This window comes from Hypomesus transpacificus, chromosome 17 (genome assembly GCF_021917145.1).
Source record: "Hypomesus transpacificus isolate Combined female chromosome 17, fHypTra1, whole genome shotgun sequence".
Classification (NCBI taxonomy): domain Eukaryota; kingdom Metazoa; phylum Chordata; class Actinopteri; order Osmeriformes; family Osmeridae; genus Hypomesus; species Hypomesus transpacificus.
The window spans coordinates 15305219-15325221 of record NC_061076.1 but is presented as its reverse complement, the minus strand read 5'-3'; the positions used below and the strand labels follow the sequence as shown (position 1 = coordinate 15325221).

The 20003-nt window shown below is 48.6% G+C and overlaps 3 protein-coding genes across 3 annotated transcripts; 1 reads left to right on the top strand and 2 right to left on the bottom strand.

The window, feature by feature from the left end:
- The first annotated feature begins 96 nt into the window (after positions 1-96).
- Positions 97-2706, top strand: swsap1 (SWIM-type zinc finger 7 associated protein 1). Its single transcript, XM_047038019.1, has 2 exons — positions 97-721; positions 1017-2706. Exons 1-2 carry the CDS (start codon positions 224-226, stop codon positions 1557-1559), a joined length of 1041 nt encoding a protein of 346 aa, XP_046893975.1. The 5' UTR covers positions 97-223; the 3' UTR covers positions 1560-2706.
- Positions 2707-4491: 1785 nt separating this feature from the next.
- On the bottom strand, positions 4492-9201 carry epor (erythropoietin receptor). The gene is made up of 8 exons (XM_047037951.1): positions 8888-9201; positions 8408-8543; positions 7965-8131; positions 7635-7786; positions 6769-6931; positions 6264-6351; positions 6045-6132; positions 4492-5916 (listed from the first exon to the last, which is right to left on the bottom strand). Exons 1-8 carry the CDS (start codon positions 8985-8987, stop codon positions 5206-5208), a joined length of 1605 nt encoding a protein of 534 aa, XP_046893907.1. The 5' UTR covers positions 8988-9201; the 3' UTR covers positions 4492-5205.
- A 2560-nt stretch (positions 9202-11761) lies between these two features.
- rab3db (RAB3D, member RAS oncogene family, b) lies at positions 11762-19861 on the bottom strand. The gene is made up of 5 exons (XM_047038064.1): positions 19525-19861; positions 16878-17117; positions 13727-13845; positions 13364-13488; positions 11762-13078 (listed from the first exon to the last, which is right to left on the bottom strand). The coding sequence occupies exons 2-5, from the start codon at positions 17115-17117 to the stop codon at positions 12891-12893; spliced, it is 672 nt and encodes a 223-aa protein (XP_046894020.1). The 5' UTR covers positions 19525-19861; the 3' UTR covers positions 11762-12890.
- Positions 19862-20003: the final 142 nt, after the last annotated feature.

Genomic DNA, 20003 nt, shown 5'->3' with positions numbered 1-20003 from the left:
CAACTGAGTTGCGCGGACATCATTGTTGCGCTGCACATTCCCATTTTCCGATGAAACATAGACGTTATGCACGAACAGTGAAGCTGTGCTAGAATGTCGAAACGAAATAAACTTGGATATATTATGAATATTTTATGAAATTGTCACATCTGTTGAAAAACTTGCATTGTCAAAGTAAATTGCGCTGATCGCGTCGCTTGTTGATCTGCACAAACTTTTGCCGATGCTAAAACCTTTTAAATTTTACGGATATCCCGAATGGGTGGAGCATTCATTAAGGAGGGAAAGTAGAGTACAGGAAAAAAAACTATTCTGTCCTTTCTGCTACGCCGGTGTTGTGATCTGGTTAAATTGTCGTTGTTACGTTGTCACGTTCCACGTGCAAAATGTCAACAAGCTTGTGTCTGAAAACCCACGGCCAACGGAGACTTATGAGCCAGTAACTTTACTCATATTTTTTACAATGGCCGATATTTTAACGCTTGTGTTTAAATCATTCATTACGCGCGGATCGAAACAATTCAACGTTCTGCCCTCATCCACATGCAGCACGTTGGTAATCGGTGATAAAAACATTAGCCGCTCGCTTCTCCTTTTCGCGGCTGTGAAAGCTGCCAGTGAAATGGGGATGAAAGTTTTGTTTCTGACCCAGACTCAAATAAAGAGCCTTCCAGCGTCTTTACAACATTGCATGTCCAGTCTGAGTCCGGACAATTTAAAGGTACTGCAAATGAGTAGCTACATAACTAGTTGTATTGTTTCATCGGTTAGGTATTTGATTTTGCTAAACAAACAGCCATGGCCTATTACTAAGCATAAAAATAGTCTAGTCTAATCTAGGGATCGAGAACGTCGCCATTTTGTTTATAGGGTGCTTTAGCGCTACCTCTAGAACTCAGACCTAGTCCTAACTACAGAAAGGGTGATAATTGGTCAAGGTTGGAGTGAAGAAGAAACAGCAAGGGCAGGAACTTGAGTCAAACTAACTGTAAATTGTTATATCTACTGCACCACAGAAAATCAAGTTTGTGTATCCCCGGACAGTGGAGGAGTTACTGCAGGAAGTGGCCAGTCTGCACGAGTCCACAGCCCCTCCATCCCTGGTCATCGTAGATGGACTGGAGGGTTACCTGGCCTGTCCTGGGCGGATCCATGGAGGGCAGCAGGGACAGCAGTCCTCGGCCGCCCATGTCTCTGCACTGCTGTATGACACGGCTGCCTTCCTTACACGGACCCTGGAGAAGAGAGCCTCCAGCCTGGCCCCTTGCCGGGTCATCGTGTCCTTCCAGTCTGACCGGGAGGGCCACACTGCTGGGGAGCCCTCAGGTGTGGACCCTGTCCTGCAGGTCTTGGATCGCTACTTCCAGGTGCGCTGCACCCTGGACCAGGATAGAGGCTCTGGGCCTACTGCGGATGGGTCTCAGGACTTGTGGCGTGTTTACCTCTCAGGTTCGGGCATCACTGAGGCCACCCGTGGTGGATGTGAGGACCTTGGTGTAGCTCCTGAGTGGAGGATGACTGTTCAGCCCAATGGTTCGTTGGCATTTTCGTTGGTTTAAAACGCAGTCCAGCCATGGAGGAGCCTGTATGTTCCAATCTGAGGGATTTGTGTCACTCTTTCGGATATTACTGTATTTTGACTGGTTACTGTGAACTGTAGCCTTTTCAAAAGCTCTGCCAGAGAAGTTTGTATTTTTTGGGGAACGTGCTTTCTTTGTGAACAGACATGACTCGTGGGCACAATGGGACCTGATAACACTAATCTCCTCTTCTGCTCTGTCTTTATCTCACCCATATTTTGTTGTGACCTTACATTCCCTCAGTCTGTCTGACTCTTGGCAAGGCTGTCGAAGCCTGCATGTTCTGGCTGTCTGTTCTGCAACAGTACCTTTTTGTTGTATGTACCTTTTTGTTTGTACCTTTCAAACTGCTGTACAGACCACAAGGCCTACTGGTAAAACATAATCAATTCAATCAGATAAAGCAAGGAAAAAAGGAATGAGACACGATCAAACTATTGTGATCCCAACGTTTTATACACTTTAAAATGGAAATTATCATCACACTAATATCGTGACATTGTGATTAAGATATAATTTACCGGCTTGGACTTGAAATAATAAATATAAGCCCGAAAGCAAAACACAACATTGTATTCTCGAGAGACATTTGGTATAAAAAAAAAATGGTAATGATGTACCATTAACATAAGTGCATATGCAATTTTTGAAATGTAGTTACTTTTTTGCTCTACTGATGCTGTCCGACTGATCCAGGGATTGTATATGCTCTTATCAGAACTCTACCTCAGCAAGCCGACATCTAGGTCACTCAAATAAGAAACCTCTTACTCATTTTTGACCTGATTCAAATTAGCTTATTCTTGAACTTAATACAATAATGCGCCAAGACCATTTCAGGCTGTAAAACTGATAACTGATGTAAAGATGTCGACAGTATGAGACAACCTCAACATTTGATCCTTTTGGTTAATTCAGCTTCTACAGAATTTTACAGAAATAATCTAAACATTATTTACAGTTTTATTTACAAACATTGTGGCAAAAAAACTTGTTTAAATTCAACGAGACAACTCAACAGACATAGGGAAACAAACATTAATGTAATGGAGGTTTTGGGCATGTACATTTTTACAACCCATTCAGGGCTCGAAAAACACTTTTTTAGTTGGTGGCACTGATAAAAGAAATTCGGGGTGCACCCACTGAAAATTAAGGAGCACCACAAAAAAAGTAAAAGTTTTATTTTGCCTACTGACACAAAGTGACAACGGAGCGCAGTGATAAGGAGTGATTGGTAAATATTAGCCATCAATCTAAAATCTGCATTAAAGTTTAGAAAGTAGAACGGTGGACCGTTCTCTGTATCAGCTCCCAGCAGGCACATACTGTGGAGTAGGCCAGTTAGCGAGCGTTTGGTCAAGACATTCAAACTGGCCGCACCAGGGGAGTTTCTAGGATTCAAAGAAAGGAGGAGGGGCTTAGCCGCAAGGGGAGGGGCATGTTTGCGCGCGTCGCTTGCAGCAATTCTTTTGGGGGGGGCCCATTTGGGGCTGCGGATATCCACTGTTTCAGACAGTTCATAGATGTCCGTTCCTATTACTGACAAACAATACTTTAGTTTAAAGACATCAGCAAAATAAAGAAAATCGCCAATATTGCCAAATTATTTAGGGGGGCTGATGAACATTTTAGGGGGGCTTCAGCCTAACGACTAGCCTGACGTTGTCATACTCATAATTCTAGTCAGAATATGAGTCTGAGAACTCTCCGTTGGGCTTTGACTACAGGGCGTGTTTCAAACGAGCCTGGAAAACAAATGCCTCTTTGCTCAATTGGATAGATCTACAACCAATCAGAGCAACAGAGTATGTGACGTATGTTAAGCGCCGCATAGTTGTTGTCAACAGAACTAAACTACAAGTAGACTTGAAGTATGCTTGAAGAATGAATACAAACGATTTTTGCCGGTGTTGTAAAATTAATTTAAGGGTAAGGGGAGTACTTGTTCACACGGTCAACCTTTTTGAGCGAAACAATAATGGGCAATGCATATACGAACAAGTTCTCCGTTTAGGATTACAACTCCACAAAAGAAAAGGAGAAACCACAATGGCCACTAGGTTTTCATTGTATCCCATCTTCTTCGCGACCATCAGGGCCAGCTGATAAATTAAACTTTTACCGAATCCCGTAGGAAGGACGGCAAAAACATATTTTCCATCGACAAATGCCTTGATTGCGTCTCTCTGTTCCTCTTTCAAAATTAATGCGCTGTCGATGTCTTCTAAAACAGACTCGATAGCAGAATCACAACATCCCAGATCTCCAGCGGTAGCCATGTTTGTTCACAACGAATTCAACTTAAGCGCTGTTTTGTGACGTGGGTGATTACGTTACTGTTGATCATCTGTCCATCGTATAAAGCCCGCCCTGGCAATTTCATTGGTTCGCCCCGATTCTGGTTTTCTGTAATTGGTCCCCAATACGAGACCCTCCAGACCCAACTTCCCGACCAAATTTTCTTTAGGGCGGGGAGAAGTTGGGCTGGCAGCCAGGCTACCTAACGACGCCCCTGGGTCGCACCATAACGATTATTGGCACTCGCACAAATGCTCCCAAATACATATGCATATGCGATCTAAATCTAGAGGTCAGCCATCTGACTCTAGGAGTCAGATGGGTCCCTAGGAGTCAGACCCACTCCCTAGGAGTCAGACTCCTAGGGAGTCAGATGGCTGAGCGGTGAGGGAGTCGGGCTAGTACTCAGAAGGTTACCGGATCGATTCCCCGCTGTGTCAAATGATGTGTCCTTGGGCAAGGCACTTCACCCTACTTGTCTCGGGGGGAATGTCCCTGTACTTACTGTAAGTCGCTCTGGATAAGAGCGTCTGCTAAATGACTAAATGTAAATGTAATGTAAATGTAAATCGATCAGCCCAGAACTCATGACCCGCTAGGCAAAGCAAACTAAAGCTGATTGTTTACTGAGAAGTAACACAGATCTAACATATGTAACCACTTCTCTGCATGATCTACCTAATGCAGAGATTTGCGGTTAAGGACATGGCTATATAGGACAATACACTATAAAAAAATAAGTGTGACCTTTTTGTTGTTAAAATATAGAAAATAACCTTATGATTTTACCTAGTGTATATATGGGATAGGCCTATAATGTTTTTACAATACATTTCATTTAGTGATTCAAATTCAGTGTTTCAGTAATAAAAAAAACAAACAGCTGCCATGCTTTCACAGGAATACATTAAAACCCATTTTATCCAAGTGAGAATGAGCTAGTGGTAATATTTCACGCTCTCTTCACCACAGCCCTTTAGCTTATGGTTAAAACATACGCTTCAACATGCAATACTTAGGAGACTCATAGAACCTTCTGGATGCTGCACACAGCCTAAGGGGGGAAGACAGAAAGTCTAAATATGTAGCGTCATCCTGTACCATCCCTCTAGAGAGACGCACACTGCTTCCTCTGGTGTGCCAGCTAGCAACTGCACCATGACTCCCTCAAGCCATAGTGCCCCATCAACGCCTTCCCTAGTCAGGCTTGGCTCCAGTGAAGAGGCCTGGTTGCCAAACAGGCCTTGGACTGCCAGCGTGTCCGCTGTATGTGCCAGTAGGCATGAAGTGTGAAGTGCTGAAGTGCGCAAGTTAAGTTTCCCCATCAGTAGACTATTGCTCTTCTGTGTGCTGCTGGGATCTGGTTCTTGTACTCGTTGGCGTAAACCGGACTCTTTCCCAGGAAGTCTATCCGACTGGAGCTCATGGGGCTGTAGTCCATGGAGATGCCGGAGTCCGCCACCCCCATGTAGGTGTACCCTGGGCCCTTGGGCGGCCAGGTGTGGTTGAAGTACTCGAAGCTGGACTGGGAGGAGAGCTGCCCCGACCCGGAGCTCTGCCGCAAGGAGCCCAGGTCAGAGCGGGACTCGGAGGACGATCTCCCGGAGGCGAAGAGGATCTCCAGGGGCAGGGTCTCCTCCAGGATGTCGTTCAGGGGCTCGTCGGTGCTACCACTGGGGTGGCGGGTGTTGAGGGTGACGTAGGTGTCCTGAGACTCCAGCAGGGAGGACTGGGAGCGGGGTGTTGGGTGCTGGTGGAAGGCTCGTAGCTGCTCGATCAGCCACTGGTCGTTCTTGGACTCCCTCCAGGCTTCCTCCATCATCTCCGAGGCCAGCCTCTTGTCGTCCTCCTCTTCCCCTCCTTCCTCATCTCTGCCCTCCACCAGAGCTGCAGAGGCCTTGGGGTGCGGGGTGGAGGTGGGTAAGGGGGGACCCAGGCTGACCTCTGAGAGGACCTCCACTGGGGCAGGAAGGTCATCAGAGTGGAAGAAAGCTGGCGTCAGCCACATGCCTCTGTCGCTGTGGCCCAGCCATTCCTATGGAGGAGGAGAAATGTGAAAGCATCAGAAATGCTGAATGCCAGGCCGTCAAAAAAAAAATGGGCACACAAAATAGATTTTGTGTGCCCATTTTGCACAAACACAATTTCTTTTTTTTTTATCACCTTAAAGTCACCACCATAATCTGTGAAGAGGCCTTGGAACTTGCTGTCAGGGGTGGGAATGACAGGCCATACCTTCTTTAACAGAAACCTGAGGAGGTATACAGAGATAGCATGCTATCACATCTCACATCTTGGACTCTGTGCTGAAGTTAAGGGAGACCTACATACAGTATGGGTGCGTGTGTGTGTCGAGTGAGCATGAACGTGCGGACGACCGACCTGCGATAGTACAGAAGCACAGTTAGAGACAGCAGGGTGAGGATGACTGAGATGATGATGCTCAGGGACAAAATGAGAGGATCCAGGACTGGAATGAACACGGTAGAACAGAGTTGAACACAGTAGAACACAGTTGAACACAGCAGAACACAGTTGAACACAGCTGAACACAGTTGAACACAGCAGATCACAGCAGAACACAGCAGAACACAGTTAAACACAGCTGAACACAGCAGAACACAGTAGAACACAGTAGAACACAGTAGAACACAGCAGAACACAGTTGAACACAGCAGAACACAGTAGAACACAGCTGAACACAGTAGAACACAGTTGAACACAGTAGAACACAGCTGAACACAGTAGAACACAGTAGAACACAGCAGAACACAGTTGAACACAGTAGAACACAGTAGAACACAGTTGAATACAGCCAGAACACAGTCGAGACTAACTGTCCCCAACGACAAGACGTCTGTACTCCAGTCTATGTGAAGAAGCTCACCTGATGGGAGGGTTTCCGTAAACACCGGCGCAGCCCAGGCACTCCAGTAGCCGCTGTAGCTGACCCCATCCAGTTTGACCCGCACGCTGACCTGGTACCTGGTCCCGGGCTGCAGATCCCTCAGGACCAGCTCTGAGCTGGCTAGCACCTCCTCCACCTGGACCTACCAGAGAAATCAGCAAAGGGTCAAGACGCACTTGTTCCGGGAGTACAGGGTACTTAGGAATGGTTTACTTGACCCGATGTTCGTTTCCTCAAGGATCACAATGACTCTTGCTTAGAGACTTGTTGCTCTTGTGGTTAGTGGTAACTGATTTAAATGGTTGTACTCACTGTGAAATATTTTGTTTTTACTGTTGCTTGCTTTTGTACGGGTACACTTGCTCTTATAGCTGTTCACGTTGTTTAATTACAACTTGCTTAACTACATGCTCTTATGGTTCTTCCCTTTGGCACTTATTTTGGTTGTTCACAATGTGAGCTTCATGTGTGGGCTACTCGCAATGTTTTTTGGGCGATCTTGTTGTTATGATCAGTGACTTATGCACTTTGTAAAGCTCTCTCTTGGAAGTCGCTTTGGATAAAAGCGTCCGCTAAATGAATACATGTAAATGTAGCACAGATCAGACTCAAAGCTTCAAGGTCAGTCACACAATTAACAGTGATGTTCTAGACTAGCAAGAGTTGCATCTGTAGCCATATCATTTAGCAACGTGCGTGTCCTCCATGTAATATATTGACACAGACAAATAGCATATTCACAGCAAGTTCAATTCTCCAACAACTCTTATCGAGAGACTTTTTGTTGGAGGACATTTTGACTGGTTCCTGAGGGCAGGGTGTGTTGCAGAGGCAGTGTTGCACACCTTTCCCACGTGGCTGCCCTCCGGGACGTAGCTGACCTCGTACATCATGTTGCCTTTGATGTATTTGAGGAGGGGGGGCTGCCAGCTCACTCGCAGCTGACCCTGCTGGTCTGTGCTGCTTACGGTCAGGTTGGCTGGGGGGTCCAGCAGGACTGATAAAGACAAGACAAGAGGGGTCATGATCAATTTGACCTTGTGAAATGGAAAACTACCGATCGAAACGAGTCGGAAGGTTTCATGGAGGGCCACTTATCCCTCGTGCACACGTTGTCACATGACTACAACGCTACAACAATCGCAACATTTCCGAATCACCGACGGACGACTCACAGACGAGGTCCATGAAGAGGCTGCGGTTGTGGAGGAGCTGGCCATCGCGCCGCACTTGGACGTCCAGGGAGACGAAGACCTGGGTCTTGGACAGACGGCAGAGATACAACCGCTTCCCGCCCACTAGTGGCAGGGAGGTTACATTACACGCGTTGCTGTTCTCCTTCCTGGGGAGAGATGGGGGGGACGGGGGGACGGGAGTTGGAGCGGAGGGGCAGAGAGAGCAATACTTGAAATGTTGAACATACTTCTCCTATTGGGTTTCCAAACCGTGATTGCGAGGAATGTCTTCTTGACATGTGGCGGTTGCTGTCATCTCAGTCTGTGCTTCCACCAGCATAGTATATCTGACATGTGACCCCATGAAATGAGGCCCCCAGGCTCTCTCAAAACATCCCCAGGGACGGCGGGAACCGTCAACAAACTTCCCCGCCCGTACTTACAGGTATGTGTAGGTGAAAGTGTACTGGTCAGGTGATCCTGCTGTCTCCTCGTCCTCCTCCCAGAAGCAGGTCAGGTCTCGCCAGCTCTCAGCAAAGCATTTTGGGTTCTCTGGCTCTTCACGGAGTAGCAGGGACACTGGTGTGGAAAGAGGAGAAAGGTGCACAGGAAGTAAGGTTCACAGACGAGAGGCAAAGGCACCATTTTAGGGGTGTCTTTGGAGATATTGTACGTATAGATTCATCTGGTTTGGAATTTGCAGTAGAAGAAGTGGAGCTTCTTCATGACTATGTGTCCACTGTTTAACTATATATATATCCATTGAAATATGATCACATAAATAAAGATCAGATATGCTAAATAGACCATAATCAGGAGAATGGTATAATAGAGATTGATTATAGGCTAATGTTGTTGAACTCTTGGAAAGCTACTACATGCAGTTGGAAATAAAAACAGTCATTAGTACAACTATCTCTTACCTTTAGTTTCCAGATCGTGCGCACCTTGAGCCGAGGACTCCTTCAGGACACAAAATATTACCGAGCATATCACCAGCCCAACAAGTTTTTCATTTAACATTTTCTCCTTTTAGAAAGTAACCTGCGTCGTCTGTTCTTTCGCATAACTACTGCACAACCTGCTCCACGCGTTTGTTTTCTCGCTTCTGCTTCTAAACAGCTTGAGACGGAGATACCGTGGATAGCCCTGCACAGTTGCGCGCGTGCATCGCTGGAGATAAGGCGAAGGAACGCGTCTCTCGAAGGCTGTTTACTTCCTTTGCAAATTCACTAGTTTCTTAGAGGTGGAGCATGGTCAATTTCACAACTTTCTTCAAGCGTGTTTTGAAGGGCGGGGACTGAGCAAACTCTCATTCATGTTTACAACCTGCGTGCATGTGTTTAGGTCTGGGACAGTATGTTCCGTCACACCGCTACTCAATGAATTACCGAATCAGTAAAAATAGTGAATGATGTGCATAGTCATTATGTTAAATATCTTAATACCACCTAATAATCAAATAGCCGTGCCTTGGGCACTACTGCAATCTCATTTATGCACACCTTTTCACCTTCTGATAAGGGCCAAACACAATCGGTCACACCAGGTGACCGATTTTTCAGCATCCACCGTCAAAGTCTCGAATATCATATGGTTCAGAAAGTCAAATTAAACCGTGCAAGTGTGTTTTTCTCCTTCTAGTGCTCGTGCTAAAGTTTTTTATAACGCCTTTTATTTGCTAAACGAATTTACTCCACACAACCAGAATCAAAACGGCACCAATTGACCTGAAAGTAACAGCAACCATGGGGCCAGTCAACTCACAACACATTACTAAACGGTTTCTTATCTGTGACCTGCACTCATTATGTTTTTTTGCGCTCAACCCGTCTTATCGGCCCCGTCACTTGTCCAGTGATAAGCATGGGGGCGTTTAGCCTCACAGGACCCACCCCCATCTACTCCACATCCCCTTGAATGTGGCAGCTCAGCACTTCGATAGCCTCCTTCACCTCTCCGGAGGGAGGCTTGAGTCTCACTAAATACTCTCGCCAATGACTGATCTTATGAAACAATCCCCATATGGGCCTGTTGTTTTGCCAAAAGTCTACACGCATGCAGGGACACGAGCACGCCCCCACCGGGAAGTTTGTGGGTGGCTGGATTAGGAAACTGGCAGGAAGAGGCAGAGTCAGGGCTGGTTCTGGGGGGTTGGGCGGGGGGACTGGATAATTATAAACACGGTCTTTGAAGAAAACCAAATGACAACAACGTTTAATGCAACTTGTCCCTCTAACAGTACAACTGGCTTCCGCCTGAAATGGTCTCTAACCTCTCTCGGGCAGAGTGTGGTTTTCTGCGAAGATAAAAACAAGCCACTGTCCAATGCGGCTCTAAATGATGCTATCAGCACGTCTACACACATGCGCGTGCACACGCACCTACTGGGTTTAGGCAGGTGGAAGGAAGAGGGGATGAGGGACTATGGCAGTGTGTGGTTTTCTGTGTCGTTAGATAAAAACGCCAAGCCTCTGTCCCATGCAGCTATAAATTATAGATGCAATCAGAAGACTAACCACAGAAGTGTGTAAGCTATAGCACCCGTTGAAATGCATCTGATTATGGGTGCTGTACTTCGGCTCTGGCTTGTTCACAGGACAGTAGAAATGACAAGTATGCTTTCTCCTTTTTTGGTGTTTTCTTTTGAACAGAATTCTTTTATTTCCACAAACACATTTATGAATATATATACATATATATATATATATATATATATATACTCACTTTATACACACACCTTCTAATACATGTTTTCATCAGACAAACTCAGAGTTTTATGTGGAACATAAAGAAATACATGGACAGTTGGACTACCTCTCTTCTGGTGCAAAAGACCTACAACATCTGGAGTGAAAAGAACCAACGAAAGATACAAACGGACACAAAAAGCAGGCAGACACACGGTCCTTTCATCAACCAACAGGCTCACAGGCCAAACTGGAACGAGCCGAGTGTCTGTTAGGACCTGTTCAGAACCACGCTGTCAATGCTGAACACCAGACACAGTAGCCGGCTGGACAATCGGGACACGGCAGACATCGTCCTTCACCTGCAGTGGCGGACGCACGGCCACGACGCCCTGCGACGAGGGGACACCTTGGAGCCGGCGTGTTGTAAACGTGTGAGAAAAGTCCTGCTTTGAGTGTCGTCAGTGAGCGAATTGACCATGCACTATAACCAAACTCGGCATTAACTGTCCACAATACACCCATGCACAGTGTAGCCTGTGCTCATTGGTTGACCCCTCCCCCCTCCCTCCAATGCCCACGGAGCAGTCAGTAATACACCAGGACCACCACCGCAGTGGTGAGGTCCAGGACGGCCGGGGTAGATAAGGAGATCTCACCGCTCTGTGAGGCAGCAGTGGACACAGGCAAGACGGGGCCATCGTGCGAGACAAGAGAAGAGAGAGGGGGAGCAGGGTTTGGGGTCAGGTTTGCCCCCCCCCCCTTCGGCAGTAGTGTCGACAAGAGGGGAGAAGAGGGGAGGGGAGCCAACGTACGTCGGCATGGCGATGTGAGGCAACCTCTTTGGGGACAGAGACCGACACTGACCCTCACTGACAGCCAGGAGCTGGCACAGGCAATGATTCTAGCATGGCAGTGTGTGTGTGTGTTAGAAGGGACCACATGCACACAGTGTGTTGTTTTCACAGTCATTCTTCAAGTGTCTGTGGTAACGTGCGTGTTCTGCATGCCTGCGTGCGTGCGTATGTGTGTGAGAGAGAGAACACTGAACGGAGGCGCGCCGTTACCAAGGGACGTGTGAGGGCATGCCACTGTGTGGATCATGTGACCAACCAGTGACAGTGGTCGAAAGACTCTCTAGCGCACCCCCAAAAATGTGTGAAATGTGGCTCTTGCCAAATATTTGACTTCCATTACAGCAAACAGGATCCTCAGGCTCTCACTGCAGTGAGTAAGGCCCAGGCTGGCTTTCCATACATGGGAGGCTACTGGCAAAACATAACAAGCACCAGAATAGTGTTAATGGACTTAGGATGGCCTCTACAACAGGGTCACAAGCACAGGAGGAGATGGAACCATAACCATGCCTGGAAAGAAGGTGGGAGAGCTGAACGAGGCAACATGACTGGTTATCGGAAACGCCCGGCTCGTGAAATAACGTCGGGTTGTTGCTCCTGACCGAAACGTCAAGTATCTTCAGCCTCGTTAGAGACTGAGGGTCACTGCCGTACAACTGGTCAGCGTGTCAGAACATCAACTTGTCTCGGGTTGGCCGTCTTATATCGGGCACTCATCTCTTACGCTTCCTTTTTACCGTACTGCGGTGGCGCGGTTTTACGAGCGTTCTCAAAAGGTGAAACCGGGCAATGGGTCAACAATGGCAATCCGACAAAACACATTGGCCTTTTCTACAAACTGCGTTCAATGGCTGTAACAGTAAAGCCATTTATGATGGCCGGTTTCTCACAAGAAACGCCCGTTTCACTTTGAAACTCCAACAAGTGCTTCGAGAGAGAACAATGCTGAGAAGGCAGTTGACTGAGGAGGGAGAGAGTGTGTGTGTGTGTGTGCGCGCGTGTGTGTGTGAGGGGAGGGGGAGGGATATCAGCCCAACACAGGCCTAGCACAGTCCCCAGGAGAGAGATGGGGAGATGGGGTGTGCGGGGAACAGGGGAACAGGGGAAGAGGCCTGGGAGGGGTGAGGAGGTGGTGGGGACGAGCTGATGGGTTATCTCAGAGCTGCTGCGTGGTGTTTGTGGTGGCGGTGGTTGATGGGGACAGGGGGGGAGGACAGGGGGGCTATGTTTGGGGTTAGGGGGCCAGGCTGGGGTGGAGGGTGGAGAGGTGGACTTGAGGCCCGGTGGAGGGGGGAGGCTTCAACAGAGGACAGGGAAGGGGGGGGTGGAGTCTGTTGATCCACAGGAGATGAAGGCACACGGGTCGGACGGGTGTTGCCTTAGCAGCCGCAGCCCCCGTGGCTGACCGGGGGCGTGTCCTGCAGGTCGGAGGCCCCGTGATTGGCCATGAGGTTGGCGTCCCCGGCCATGCTCTCGTTCATCTTGTCGCAGATGACGTCCACCAGCCGCTCAAACACCTGCTTCACGTTGACGTTGTCTTTGGCGCTGGCCTCGAAGAACTGGAACCCTGGAGAGGAGGAAAGGAGGGGAAGAGAGAGAGGGGGGAGGGCGGGAAGAGAGCAATGAGAGAGAGAGAAAGACACAAAGGGATGGGAGGGGGAGAGGGAGAAAGAGAGGGATGTGGAGGGACAGAGAAAGAGAGGGGAATGGGGGAGCAAGAGCGAGAAACGGAGGGGGGGAGAGAGAGAAGGGTGGAGGAGGCATGTTGCAAAATCAATCAAAACTGACTATGCATTGGAAAGGGAGCGAGGTCTCCAGGCTCGTGTGTGGTGCTGCGAGGGGCCCCCCTCACCCAGGTCCTCTGCCAGCCTGTTGCTGTCCTCCGTGGGCACGATCCTGTCATCCTCCAGGTCGCACTTGTTCCCCACCATGATCACCTGGGCGTTGTCCCACGAGTATGTCTTGATCTGGGTGGCCCTGAAAGAGAAACAGAGAGAGACAGAGGGAGGGGAGGGAGGGGGAAGAGGAGAGAGAGCCAAAGTCACCTTCGTCTCACGGCTCACGAATCGATTTGACCGGAACTCTACAAGGCTCCGGCGTCTTCCGGTGCCTTCTCGACTCGGCTCCTTTCGAAAGGAACAGGCCTCTAACTGGCCCAGCCTGACGCCACAACGCCAGCGGCGTGACAGAGTCCCTCCTCGCTTCGCAGACTCACCAGTCCTGCACGGCGTTGAACGAGTCCTGATTGGTGATGTCGTACATGAGCAGGAAGCCCATGGCTCCTCTGTAGTAGGCCGTGGTGATGGTCCGATAGCGCTCCTGGCCCGCTGTGTCCTGGTTCACACACACACACACGCACACCATTTATTTTGTTTGCACTTCATACTTGTGCTTTGAAGCTGTTACGATTTGCATTTCGGATTAGATGCTAGCTACTTGTTGTAAGTGAGATTGTGACAATAAAAGGTTCATCTAATCTAATCATGGACTCTAATCGTCCTGCCGAGGTCAGATTGGGAACAGGCGTCGTTGGACCAGGAGGGGGCAGCATTGCCATGTCTTCCTGCACTCCTTCCTTCTATAGAGCATTTTACAGTCATGACAAGAACAGTATACAGTGTAATTGACTGATTCTTCTTGAGAATAAAAACAACGTTAAATCAGGGGGTCACAGAAATCGACGTGATCAACTGGAATGATCGCGAGTCGCTTTGAGGATTCAGCCCTACGAAGGCTGCTGTAAAACAGCATGCCGCTCCACTCTCAGATGCCGGCTCGTTCTTCATCGCAGGTCCTCGTCGAACCACAAAGGGCACCTGGAGCCCCTGCCCTTCATCCTAATTGGCCGGTCAAACGACCCAGGGTAACACAACGCCACCCAGGCCGACAGGAAGAGGAGGAGGACGAGAACGAAGAGGGAGGACAGACAGGTCTCCCTACGCCCTCATGCGCTCGTTTTCCGGAAGAGTCTTCAAATGAAGTCGAGCGCGACGTCACGGTGGCCCTCCTTGGAAGCTTAACAAACACCGGTACTGTGAAAACGGATAACCCCGCCCCCCGCCCCCCCTAAACAAAAAATTCAACAGGTGAGAGAGGGGACTGAGTTGGCACGGCAACCATCTCGGGCACCTCAGGCGGTCGCCTGGTAACCTGGCCCGGGTCCGTCATTAGCATAAGAGGCTCTTGCATCACTGAGGGGGCTGGAGTGAGGGCTGGGAGGTTGCCCTGGTAACAGGGGTTTATGAATTTTCTATAGGGGGGGGGGATTAAGCGTGTTGGCCGGCGTACAGTCCAATCTGACCTGCCTCTCTGTACTCTAAAGCACAATACGCACACAGCTGTTGGTATAATAGAGACAGGCCACAGGAAAAACCATGGGCCAAGTGGTTCTGAGAGTGCGCGTGTGTATTGCGCTCGTGCTCCGTGACTTTGTGCGGGCATGGGGCAGAGGGCGGGGGGGGGGGCATCTGTTTCATCTCCGAGGTCCTTTTTCCCTTCCATTGATGAAGGACAGAGACCAGATCCATGCGTTCTTATCTGATGTGCGCAGGGCTGATCAAATATTTGTCAGGATAATGGAACTCGTGTCAGCGTAACCAAATAGACTGCTCCCCAGGGCTCCTATAAACCTCTACAAGGGTCCGACGTCATGAGGCTTGTTCACTCTGTATGCATCACCTTCCGCCTACACACAGCAGCAACACGCACACACACACACACTATATTTACACAAACATACATACGTACAAAACCTCCTGGCCCAGACTTCCTGCAAAGCAGATTGTGTGTGTGTGAGTGTGTGTGTCCGTCATTGTACAGGTGACAGGCACGTCACCACAGAGGCCTGCTAGCAGCTGGAGTTTTGTCCTCGCCACCAGCTCACACCCGCGGGCCGACGCGCGCGCGTTCACCCGGACTCGACCAGGTGAAACTCTCTCACACACACACACGCACGGGAGTTTGACTCGACCCCTGTCGAACGTTAACTTCACTCTGCATTACATTGGTGCGCTCCTGAAGGAGAGCCTGCCTTTGTGAGAGAAGCCTACTACATCCACGCCCTGAAAACACACTGACACTTAAGAGGCCGCTGAGGGGAATGCTGTTTGTCAACCGGTGAACGGGGGAGTCAGATGGCTGAGCGGTGAGGGAGTCGGGCTAGTAATCAGAAGGTTGCCGGATCGATTCCCTGCGGACGTTGTGACGTTGTGTCCTTGGGCAAGGCACTTCACCCTACTTGCCTCGGGGGGAATGTCCCTGTACTTGCTGTAAGTCGCTCTGGATAAGAGCGTCTGCTAAATGACTAAATGTAAATGCTGCGGTAGAGCTGGCCTGCTCCATAGTCCTCCATGATCTGTACAGGATGATATTTCTTTTTTTATAGCGTAGACTGCCACCACTCGCTCGCTGCTGGGGGAAAGCTTGAAGGAGGGTTAGCACGTCCGATTTGGCCTGCTCTTGTCTCGGTGGCTGAGTGTGTGCTTTGGTGTGGACACTTGAGCTGTTAAACAATCTTTCTTGAAACCCCTCTTTGCTTGGATGGAATGGTCGAGAGACCAGTAGCTTGCGTACGCGAGCCCACGTAACTAGTAGCAACATTGGGGGGGGGCGATTTACACTTTTTATGATAATTTCGGACAGCGTGCGTGGTTGCCTGTCGTAGCGTAGCACATTTATATTTTCATATCAATATATTGGGGGGGGACATTTTGACCAGATTTGAATATTGGGGGGGGGGGTGTGTCCCCCCCCCCAATATGTATTATGATTACGGCCTTGATTTGTGGTAGGTAACACAACCTGATCCTTATTATTTAATGCCGACTTGCCAAGGACAGTGTGTCATGTCAAGAACCGGGTGAACCTGAAGGAGGACCGTAAAACTGTCTGAAAAGGGATAGGAGGAAGAGATGATGGAGAAGCAGGAAGGAAGGGGGATGGGCCATATTTAACATGCAAACAGGAAGTCAAGTCACAGGTGGTAGCCTATCACTTTGGTGATGAACAGATTCATAAGTATGATGGTGTATCTATTACCATTAGGTACCATAGACTGGACTTTGGAGATATATTTACATTTACATTACATTTAGGTCATTCAGTAGACGCTCTTATCCAGAGCGACTTACAGTAAGTACAGGGACCCGAGGCAAGTAGGGTGAAGTGCCTTGCCCAAGGACACAAAGTCATTTGGCACGGCCGGGAATCGAACAGGCAACCTTTAGATGACTAGCCCGATTCCCTAACCGCTCAGCCACCTGACTCCCCATTACGGTTGCTTCATCTACCAGAAATTATGACCCCCAGGAACTGGACTCGCGTGAGCATCCCTATCACAGCCCCAACCTTCTCAGCTTCCAGCTCACCCAAATCTGCAGCTTGATCCTCTTGTCGTTGCGGAAGATGGTCTTGACCTTGAAGTCGATGCCCACGGTGCTGACGAAGGCGGAGGTGAACGAGTCGTCGGCGTAGCGGAACAGGAAGCTGGTCTTTCCCACGCTGCTGTTGCCGATGATTAGCAGCTTGAACATGTAGTCAAAGTTCTGGTCGGCCGCGTCCTTCGGGGACGGCTGCTGCTGTAATCGGGATTCACCCACTGCCGCCATCTACGGGTGGGGAGGGTAGGAGAGAGAGGAGACGAGGGGTGGAGAGAAATGGGGGGAGGGGAGGGTGGAGAGAGAGGAGACGAGGGGTGGAGAGAAATGGGGGGGGGGAGGAGTGGAGAGCGGGGGATAGAGAGTTTTGGTTCATCTTGGCATTGACATCCTTGTTTTCTTGCTGTCGCAAGGCCAACCACGAGGACGTTTGGACATCCTGTGAGCTCACACCAGGGTGTGGTTGGTTTTGCATGTGGCTGCCAGCGTGCATGGACGTGGGTCGAGAGAAGAGGAAGAGCTGCTCGTCTCTCGTGGGACGGGGGATCTGCTTTCGTCACGACCTTGGCGCGGTCTCCATTATTCTAAATGATGGGAGGGTGAACTAAAGAGCCACTCTCTCTCTCTCTCTCCTCCCTTGTCCACTCCCCTAGCATCCTTATCTGCGTCCTTCTCACACCTCTCCCTCCGCTCTCCTCCTGACCCCTCGACCCCGTCCACCTCGATCCCCCTCCTACCACCACCCTTTCTCTCCGTCTCTGATCCTTCGAGCCCGACTACAGCTTCCCTCTGATGAGAGGCGTCTCCGTGGAGACGGAACAAAGCAGGCTGAAGCAGACCCATTAGCGAGGCCAGCCCAGCTCACTCCGCAGCACACCCTGCTATCAAAGCGGCCCAGACATGCAGGTAGAGAGGTAGAGGTAGAGAGAGAGAGAGAGAGAGAGAGAGAGAGAGAGAGAGAGAGAGAGAGAGAGAGAGAGAGAGAGAGAGAGAGAGAGAGAGAGAGAGAGAGAGAGAGAGAGAGAGAGAGAGAGAGAGAGAGAGAGAGAGAGAGAGAGAGAGAGAGAGAGAGAGAGACTGAAAATGGAAAGTAATGAAACTGGGAGAAAGAGAAAACTCTATACATCCAAAATAAGGCTTTATCGATAGGGTCTGTAATTGTGCAAAAACCCAACATGCCAAACCAAATGACAAAAAGTCAAACTTTTTAATCAGCATGTTTGCTGCAAAGTTGCAGCAATGACAGGTGTTGAAACAAGTTCATTTAAATATGTGTTTCCTCACTACCTAGAAAGAACAAAAGACCAAGCAGCTACATAACATTGCTTTCTCAATACATTCACGGACAAACTAACCAGTGCACCAACTATGCCACAATTCAAACCGTTCAATTTCACAAAACCATTTAAGGATAATCTTGTCACATGACACTTGTCTGGCTTGAGACCAGGCCATTAACTGGTGGTCATTTATTGAAAGTATGTCGTTTTACTGTAAATATCAATATTTAAATAAGTGTGCTGTAGTTTAAAGTACAGGGCCAGATAGTTATTTATCAATATAGGTGACAGAACCGCTCAACTATGGCCACGTTTTCAGTCAGCACAGCACCACTGACTCCTTCTGCGTGCAAAGCCCCCATGAGTAAACCAGTAGTTGATCATATGTTGTTTTCCCCTCCTGCCAGGCGGCTAGCAGGACTTAAGCCTGAGGTAAAACCAGTCACATGGCCCCCCACATCCACACAGCCAGTAAGAACGGCCTCGTACTTCACTGGGCTAATAACCAAACTGGTACTACAGTACCTCTAACCTGTTGAATGAAATAATGTCGAAATCAAAGTAACAATATCGGCACGAATGTCTTACAGCTGTACCTTCACATTGAAGTGAACAGACAGACAAAATTCAACCGAAGAAGTTAAATCATCATCTTAAATTTGAGAGAGAAATGAAAGTGGTGGTGAGTATCAGGAAGCCTACGTTAATGGACCTGCAGCCATGGTATTAAGTTACAAAGTGCATAGGCCATCTGCCAATATAATTGTGCCGAACTATATGGTACGCACTGGCACTAAATTCAATAAAGCAAATAGAGACGCCCTCCCTGTGTCTTTCCGTCAGCTGGCACTGTTTGCTGAGTATAAGGGCCCTCCGACCCCCCGACTGTTGCATGAAATTAACTCGGTTGATTATAACAGCTGTCAAATCAGTTTTTTTTTTATGGTTGTACACAAAGGTAAGGTAATTGAATGGAGAAATGTAGGGAAGTTACCGAGTTACAGTCAATGTACGTAGCCTAGTTTAAATTGACTCACACTTGTTTGATTTACATGGGAAACAATTATAACATTTATTATTATGCAAAGTAGGCTACAGACCTTTTAGATTCCGAAAAATGTGACAACCTGTCATCGTAGGCGTTTGCTATGTTGGCGATGCTAAATGCTACAGGCAATTGCTCAAAACAGTGGCAAGTTGGCAACTTACAAATTTCAAAGGGTGTTAAATATGCTTATACATAATTGCAACTAGTAAGCCAAAAACATACCCATATATATCGAATTTGACATAAAGGAAATGGAGTAGGCAGGCTTGCCTCGGTTACAAAAAGAATCAAAACTTTCCCAAATCCCTACCTTTTTATAATCTTACAGCCTATGGATCCTCTTCGAGTGCGAGAAGCTTTGGCTATCTTTCGGCTGAGTAGAAGGACAGTAAAAAATCACATTAAAGTGTTTCTAAACAATCAGAAATCTTCCTTCTGCCTCCCCTTGCTTGCTCGGCACGCCGTTTCCCTTTGAGCGTCTGTCAGAGGATTGGAGCAGGCAGCTCCCGGATCTTTCCACTGTGTACAAAGGAGTACCCCGCAAGAGGACCGTAGAACTGGCAGTACTGGAGTGGCCAGCCTAGGTAGTCCTACCAAGCTGTCTAATAAATCTCTTTCTCTCACTCACACACACACACACTGTATAGCAGTAGCGTAGTCAATGTAATTATAATTTTTTGGAGGGGGGGGGGGGGGGGTCCCATCTTAAAATGAAGGGGGAGAGGGGGGCGGTTACTGCTTTATGGTCTAATAACCTACACTCGAAGTAATAATTTAAAGTCTACAAAA